The 7,870-nt window shown below is 45.5% G+C and overlaps 3 protein-coding genes across 4 annotated transcripts in view; 1 reads left to right on the top strand and 2 right to left on the bottom strand.

Moving 5' to 3' along the window:
• Wwc2 (WW and C2 domain containing 2) overlaps window positions 1-3,698 on the top strand; it is a 172,253-nt gene extending 168,555 nt beyond the window's left edge. The window contains exons 23-24 of one of the 2 annotated variants that reach the window (XR_004109943.1): window positions 773-1,366; window positions 2,430-3,698. Coding sequence is in view for 1 of the 2 variants with exons in the window: in XM_031339762.1 (XP_031195622.1) it covers window positions 773-839 (67 nt within the window). In the remaining variant the exon portion in view is untranslated. Of the gene's footprint in view, window positions 1-772 lie in introns of both variants that reach the window. The other variant, XM_031339762.1, reaches the window with a different exon arrangement.
• Window positions 3,699-4,219: 521 nt separating this feature from the next.
• On the bottom strand, window positions 4,220-5,390 carry Cldn22 (claudin 22). Its single transcript, XM_031339763.1, has one exon. The coding sequence runs from the start codon at window positions 5,170-5,172 to the stop codon at window positions 4,510-4,512; it is 663 nt and encodes a 220-aa protein (XP_031195623.1). The 5' UTR covers window positions 5,173-5,390; the 3' UTR covers window positions 4,220-4,509.
• Window positions 5,391-6,921: 1,531 nt separating this feature from the next.
• LOC116069260 (claudin-22-like) lies at window positions 6,922-7,584 on the bottom strand. The gene has a single exon (XM_031339764.1). The coding sequence runs from the start codon at window positions 7,582-7,584 to the stop codon at window positions 6,922-6,924; it is 663 nt and encodes a 220-aa protein (XP_031195624.1).
• Between the last annotated feature and the right edge of the window lie 286 nt (window positions 7,585-7,870).

The following is a 7,870-nucleotide window of genomic DNA, read 5'->3' as shown; positions in this document are numbered from 1 at the left end:
CACACCTAGGAAAGCATGGGCAGTGCCTCTCCACATCACACCTAGGAAAGCATGGGCAGTGCCTCTCCCCATCACACATAGGAAAGCATGGGCAGTGCCTCTCCACATCACACCTAGGAAAGCATGGGCAGTGCCTCTCCACATCACACCTAGGAAAGCATGGGCAGTGCCTCTACCCATCACACTACGTGATGCCGGCTCCTCTTAGTGCCCCTCTCTGCCTTCCTGGGAGTTAAGCTTCCTGTTAGCATGGATTCCACCAGGTCTCTGGGAATTTCAGGTCAGGATTTTGGCCCTGTTGAATCTTCTCCTACCCTGGCTTAGAAACCCCCGATCATAGCCTAAGATCTACCTTTGCTGGATTACAAACACTTTTCAGTTGGAACCTCTGAGGGGAACTTACTAGCTTTGTCTATAGAGGATTTACAGCCAGAGGGGCTGTAATGTGCTACCAGCTTTAAAGCCAGGAAGCCTCAGCCTGGGGCAACGGTTCAGAGGGAAGGGGCCTTTGTTGCCTGTTGCCTCGCCCGCCCAGGGATCTGAACCCAATGCCCAGGGTGCACCTGGAGGAAGGAGCAGACTGACCCCACAAGTTATTCTCTGACCTCCACTCCATCATATACACGAAATAAAAAAACAGCTGGAAAAAGAGAAATGGTTCAAACTGAAGGCTCTTGTGAGTTCAAGTGTGGTGTATGAGGCTTTGAAGACAGCCTTGGGCCTCTCAGAATTTCCAGGTTCATATTTAAGTGATCTTCTCCCTCTCCCTCAGGGAGAAGATCGCCTACTTTACTCGAGCAAAGATCAGCATCCCGTCCCTGCCGGCTGACGACGTGTGATCCTATGGCTTAACAGGCTTCCCAACTGCTCACTTTCCAAGGGAGGGTCAAAGACTGAATGTTTGCTATTTTTGGTTTTTTTTATTTTTTGTTGGGGGTGGGTTCGTGTTTCCTGTAATGTAACTTTCAACTCTTGAAGAGCTCTGTTTCACCCCGGTTTCATCAGGTTAATTTGTAAAGTACTTTGAATGTAACTCTTACATGCTTTGAGAAGAAAAAAAATCACATAACAAACCTGGGGTAATCTGGTCCACAAGTGTTGTGCAGTGCATGTGTTACCACTGGGCTTCACTGCAGGATGGAGCACAGGGGGCACGTGCCCAGTGTCTGCCCCTGAACTAGACCACCCCTCCATCCACAGGAACTCAAGCGAGCATCTCTGAGCCCACCCGGAACACCTGCCCAGTTGCTTCCGTCGCTCACATCTGACCACCTTGTTTCTGCAAAGCCATTTCTTTCTGCCCTCTTAAACTTGTCTAGAGAAAACAAGCATATAAAAGCTGAGGGCTGGAATATGAGAAGCAGAGGTATACTCCTGCTGTAAAGAGCTGCGGACAGAGGCGGAGAAGGGACGGGGCGGGGCGGGGCGGGGCGGGGCGGGGCGGGGCGGGGCGGGGCGGGGCGGGGCGGGGCGGGAGAGGCAGCTTTCAAAAACACTGAGGAAACTCAGCAAAGCCTGCCTGGCCGCTGCTTCTATCTGTCTGAATCTGCAGGGCTTCATGTCGGCCTCTGGCCTGGCAAGGAGACCTGGTGGCCCTGGCCTCTGATGATAGTGCAGGAAGTGCAGAGGGGACACGCCCATATCCCTTAGAGGAGAGCTGAGGACAGGGCACATCATGATAAGATCAAACTTGCCAAACATCAGGTTTCTACACTCACCAGAAATTATTTTGTAGCTGTCATCTTTGAGAGATTCTGTCAGGGATGCATAAGAAGTAGTTGGATGCAGAAACAAAGGATGTGGCTGAGGACTCAGTGTGGATTGAATCATTTTATATATATATTTATATATATATATATATATATATACACATATATATGTATACATATATATAAATATATAAATACATATATATATATACATACACACACACACATTCTGGATGGACAGGCAAGCATGACATAGAAATTGGTCAAAGTCCCATATTCTCCAGGCTAGGTTTTAACTTACCAGACCCCGGGCAATCCTTTAAATTTAAAGAAAAAAAAAAAAGACTCAGTTTAGCTTAACCAGCATAAACGTGTTAAAATAAATACTTTTTTTAGGTAATTTAAACCACACTCACATACTCTGTCATTACTGGAAGCAGCCGTGTTTTGGTGAGCCATCTTATATAGCAAGCTAAATTATTTTTATTTTTTTAATGCAAAATAATTTTATAGGAATTAATAGAAGAAAGGCAAGAAAAAAATCTGTTTAAAAAAAAGTTATGTTCTGCTGGAATCCCCACTAGTAAGGATTTTTATTTTCTTGAATCTATGTATATTTTAGTTCATTTTTATCAGAATCAAAGTTAATACTCAGCCAGAATTTCATTTATCTAGTGACTGCACCTAAAGTGTAATCATTTCCCCCTAAATGTTCCACAGCTTCTATCCAACTTCTCAGAAGATATAACTGGACAGGACACAACTTGGAACTAAGAGAAGCCTGGCATCGGGCTGAGCACAGACCTCCCATGCTGCCCAGTACCCTGTGGGCGACCAGAGGAAGGGGCATGCCCTCCGTCCATCCTTCCCGCAGGGTCAAATGGAGCAGCAGAGGTCGATTTAATATAGCTCTAAATGCAGGTCAGCTGGCTTCAGCAGCATAGCTTGACCAGTGAAAATGTTCATAGAATTGTGTGTAGTTGTACCGTACGATTTTGTTTTCTCCATTTATTTATTTACGGTCTTATTTATGTTCTGTTTAATATATAGTTTGGTTCTGGCCATCTTAAATGTTGGGCTTACAAGAGGCTATATTGAAGTATTTACAACTATGTGATCTTCATCAGATTTATCGCTAACTTTTTGTAATACAAAAAGTATCAGACTACGAGTATTAAAGAATAAAGTGCGCCTCAGGCTGGTAGTTGAGAGTTGTGACTGAGGGACTGTGGTTTTATTTTATAAAACATGCTCGTTTCTAACAGGAGAGAAACTGTTCGTTCTGATAGAACCCTTTCTCCACACTAAAAGTCAGCAATAGTGTTGTGAACTTACAGGCAGCTTTTTGTAGGTCTGTCACATTTGTATTGACCCAAATGATTAAAAAAAAAAATTACTAACTTGATCACAAAACCATATGGATGAATAAAAATTTTAATATTATTAAAAAATATTTTTAAACTTAGAATTTATTCTGCACAGGGTAAAAAGAGTTTAATATTTAGCTCTCAAGTTTGGATTATCAGTATATTACAATTTTGTCTATCAGACTCAAGTGTTACAGGTACAAAAAGAATATTAACTTGCCAAATGAACAACGTTTAGCTGAGTCTCTGTACCATACAAATTAAATACATTTAAACTCTTTTTTGCTATGTATTTATATTGTATTAAATATGAGAAGCTCAGGACTGAACTGAATATTTAATCAGGTTAAATTCTGAATATGTTTCTGTTTTCATTTGTCCTGTTTGTAAAAGTGTGCGAATATATCACCCAGATCAACTCCCACTGCTACACTTGTTGTGTATCTGTGGATGGAAAAATTTAGTGTTTTTTTTTTTTAAAAAACAAAGAATACATATTTCCTAATACTGTATTTTAATGTTGCTTACTGTTCAGTTAACTTCCCTGATTGGCACATGTACAAGAATCTACTTGAACCATGTATCAAGCAAATATAAAACGTTCCATGAAGAATTCCTCAAACCAGGAATTTGTTGTGAATAATTTTTGCTTAGGCTGTATCCCTAAATGAGATGGGATGTTTTCGTTGCTCAAGAGAAACGAGGACTGGCAGTATGTGGTCCTCTGTTAAACCACCCAAACTGACAGTGTGCTCCAAGAGAAGGCAGCCGGCCCAGGGGGCACTGTGCCCACAGGCACCAGTCCTGCCCTCTGCCGCCGCCGAGCCAAGGCAGGCAGGACATTGCACTATTCAACACAGGGCACAGACAAGAGGGCTTTTATGTGACAGAACTCTGCCCCTGAGATGGCCTGCTCTGTTCGGAGGCATAGATAAATGTGTCTGATGTAGAAAGGCCTTTGAAAAAGAGGTGTCCCCTCTTACCTCTGAGTCTGCGAGGATTTTTTTTTTAATTGTCATCAATTGTCACATATTTTAAACAAGCATCCACTGAGACCTTAGCTTCCTAAGTTATCTTAGACACTGGAAAGTACGTGATCCGTGGTCACATCTGTTTCCCAAATGATTGCTCTCAATACAGCAGTGCTCAGATAATGTTTTATTTACTGGTGCCCTGTGGGTGCACAGTCACAGCCTAGCTTATGCTCAGTAAAGACAGACTCCATCAATAGGTCCTAACTCACTTGGCCTCCATGGAGAAAGCAGAAACGCTTCACTCAGTTGTAGAAAGGACTTGTATCTGAAGAGGGTAAGAGCCACAGGAGGGAAGTGTGCATTTCAGAAAGCCGAAAGCACAGTCAGTAGGGTGATTATAGCAGGAGAGCCTGCCAAGTCCAGCTGAGTGAGATCAGAGATGGCACTGACCCCTCGGGCTTAGATTTCTGGATTGGCCGGTTTCAGCTCCAGATGCCGCTGCCCGTCTCCAAGTCCTGCCACTGCATAGTGGCCCGAGGCTGGAGGAGCTGGGCTTGAGCAGGCTACACAGTGAAGCACACACCCTCCAAACACCAGGCAGAAGCCAGCAAACCAGCCCAGGAACAGGGCCTCCCCAAACTCCCACCTGGGCACAATCTCAGGCATGGTCTCATCCCAGAACTCCTGCACCGTCACGTGGGCCACCCAGGAGACAGGCACCAGGACCATGACACCCGAGGTCCAGAGCAGGATCCCTCCCAGGATGAGCAGCCTCCTCTTCAGACCCTTCTGTGTCTCTCCAAGCCTCAAGCAGTCCAGGCCACAGCCAGAGGCCAGCAAGCCCAGCAGCCCCAGCCCATTGGACAGGGACATCAAGATCCTGGAGATCTGCAGCTCTGCTGGCAAGGCCAGGAAGGAGTCAAAGTCCTTGCATTGCCTCCCGACTTCCTCCTGGATGACGCAGGATTTCCAGAGCCCCATGGTCCAGTTTTCCATCTCGTTCAGTTCCAGGTTGAGGTTCTTCCAGTGTGGCAAGTAGTTTGTAAGGCAGGATAAAACCCATCCCAACAGGGAGAGCAGAAGTGTAGCCGACTGCGTTGCTGTTCGGAAGACTAAGCCCATTAGAGCGGTCTGTGAGCCTGAGCCAGCCCAACTCCTGCCCCACACTTGCTGTAAAAAAAAAAATGTGACACTTCTCACTTGAGGAGCTCAGACATAGTTTTGCATTGTGTGTATAGGAGGACGCTTGCCAGATCTATTGTTTGAGTCCATGTGGAAAAGGTTTCCGAAGCGGGCAGGGAAACGCTGCTATTAACCAGCCATGCTAAGGAGTGGCCCCGGGCAGTGTTTGTGTCCTGTGGGCTCAGTTTTGTGCAGAGCACTTTGTCTGTGAGCGTCTCGGGTCAGGCAGCACTAATCCTCTCTTTGTGAAGGTTTACCTGGCTTTCACGTTCCCAGCGTTCCTAGCAAGTCAGAGAATTAAGTCTGAATGTAAAAAATGTTTAATTGAAGGTCTGGGTTCAACTCCTCCCGCATTGTGCTCTGCTAATTGCACCTGTCAGATAGTCATTAGTTAAATAGCTCTCGCATTTCAGTGTGTGTGTGTTATGATAATGCTGGGTGTTACCGTCGTTGGGGAAAAAGAGGTTCAGAGAGAAGTATTTCTTAACCAAATAAATCAATCTTATCAGAAATCCCTCTAGACTTGAAATCAGGCCTGTTTGGAAAAGTCTCTTTGGCTACATTTACTACAGAGCACGAGAAACAGTGCTGGACAGGCCAGGCCTCCCCTCTCCACGCCTGTGTTAAGCTCACTCACGTGCATAAGCCGGAATCATTTGTCCCGCTTTGTGTATTTGGGAGGAAATTATTGCTCCATGCTTCTTTACTGAAATATGCTTCCTAGACTGCTCACCACTACATGATACAGCTCGTCTGTCCTTCTTAACTGGGCACACCCCACATCTGTCCTTCTTAATTGGGCACACCCCACATCTGTCCTTAACTGCACACAGCCCCACATCTGTCCTTAACTGCACACAGCCCCACATCTGTCCTTAACTGCACACAGTCCCATGTCTGTCCTTCTTAACTGGGCACAGCCCCACGTCTGTCCTCCTTATTGCACACAGTCCCACATCTGTCCTTCTTAACTGGACATAGACGCTTTCATTTTGACAAATACATGGGCAGAATCTAGATAGCAAAAAAAAAAAAAATTAAAAATGATTTTTGTCTTTGTTTTTTCCTTTTTAAATTTGAAGCTTTTGAGGAAATAGATGAGAGCGGAGATTAACTACTTAGTGGAGGATCCTGGTGTTCTGGTGGCCCATCCAGAATCATCCAACCTCCTACAAGCCTTCTGCGGTTCACCAGGTTCCTGGGAATATCTAAACACAAAATGCTTTTGTTTAAAGAGCAGACCCACAATGGAGATGACATTTGGGGACAGGCTTAGCCTGTGGCTCTTCTCATACTTAGGAGTGCAGATTGTCATTATTTTCTTTAGGAAGTGGAGGGTAATTATTCTTTCCAGTCACGACAGCAACACAGCTTTCCCACAAAGTGAACTTCACAGCACTAGATTGATGATATTGGAACCCCCAGTATACACAGGTTTAAATAACCAAATCAATGACAGGTCTCTTTTTTCTTTTTTTTTCACATAGCTATGTAATGTTTGTCATAATAAATTCCTTATAGACTTCTTTTCATTCAGATTTGAAAAGTGAACCTCTAGTATAGAAAAAAATATTAAAAAGTTATTGAATGAAGAAAATGTAAGCCGTACAATTTAGTTACATAACAACAGAACAGAGACCATTTTTTGTAATCAACTAATTAAGGACACGACTCGGTCCTGACCGTGGCTTACACTTTAGGCTGTGCAATTCCATTTTCCAGGTATGAACCGTGGTCTCCAGGTCCTGCCACTGCATAGTGGCCCGAGGCTGGAGGAGCTGAGCTTGAGCAGGCTACACAGTGAAGCACACACCCTCCAAACACCAGGCAGAAGCCAGCAAACCAGCCCAGGAACAGGGCCTCCCCAAACTCCCACCTGGGCACAATCTCAGGCATGGTCTCATCCCAGAACTCCTGCACCGTCACGTGGGCCACCCAGGAGACAGGCACCAGGACCATGACACCCGAGGTCCAGAGCAGGATCCCTCCCAGGATGAGCAGCCTCCTCTTCAGACCCTTCTGTGTCTCTCCAAGCCTCAAGCAGTCCAGGCCACAGCCAGAGGCCAGCAAGCCCAGCAGCCCCAGCCCATTGGACAGGGACATCAAGATCCTGGAGATCTGCAGCTCTGCTGGCAAGGCCAGGAAGGAGTCAAAGTCCTTGCATTGCCTCCCGACTTCCTCCTGGATGACGCAGGATTTCCAGAGCCCCATGGTCCAGTTTTCCATCTCGTTCAGTTCCAGGTTGAGGTTCTTCCAGTGTGGCAGATACGTGGCAATGATGGCTAGAACCCATCCCAGCAATGACAGAGAAAGCCCTACCGATTGCATGGCTGTTCTGAAGATGAAAGCCATTGGGACAGATATTACAACTCGGCCACTCTATAGGATCTGCTATCCCTTGTGGCGGACAGTGGTGTAATGATCTTGAGTCTATGCTGCCAGAGTATAAGCTTTGCTCATTAACTCTCTGGCCTCTCTGAAATACGTTTTTGTTCTTCTTGAATATAGTGTTTCATGTAAAGGGTGAAGGGCTCTGTTAAAAACTATGAGTTAGGCTCTCCGATAAGGATTTGATCTGCTGCCTTCCAATTTGCCTGGTAAAATTATATCCCCAACGCTTGACGAGTATAAGTCCGAA

This window comes from Mastomys coucha, unplaced genomic scaffold (genome assembly GCF_008632895.1).
Source record: "Mastomys coucha isolate ucsf_1 unplaced genomic scaffold, UCSF_Mcou_1 pScaffold22, whole genome shotgun sequence".
Classification (NCBI taxonomy): Eukaryota; Metazoa; Chordata; class Mammalia; order Rodentia; family Muridae; genus Mastomys; species Mastomys coucha.
This window is presented reverse-complemented; position numbering and strand designations above follow the sequence as displayed.

Bases quoted from the DNA above. Each gene is read 5' to 3' on its own strand.
- LOC116069260 (XM_031339764.1), bottom strand. From the start codon at position 7,584: ATGGCTTTCATCTTCAGAACAGCCATGCAATCGGTAGGGCTTTCTCTG.
- Cldn22 (XM_031339763.1), bottom strand. From the start codon at position 5,172: ATGGGCTTAGTCTTCCGAACAGCAACGCAGTCGGCTACACTTCTGCTC.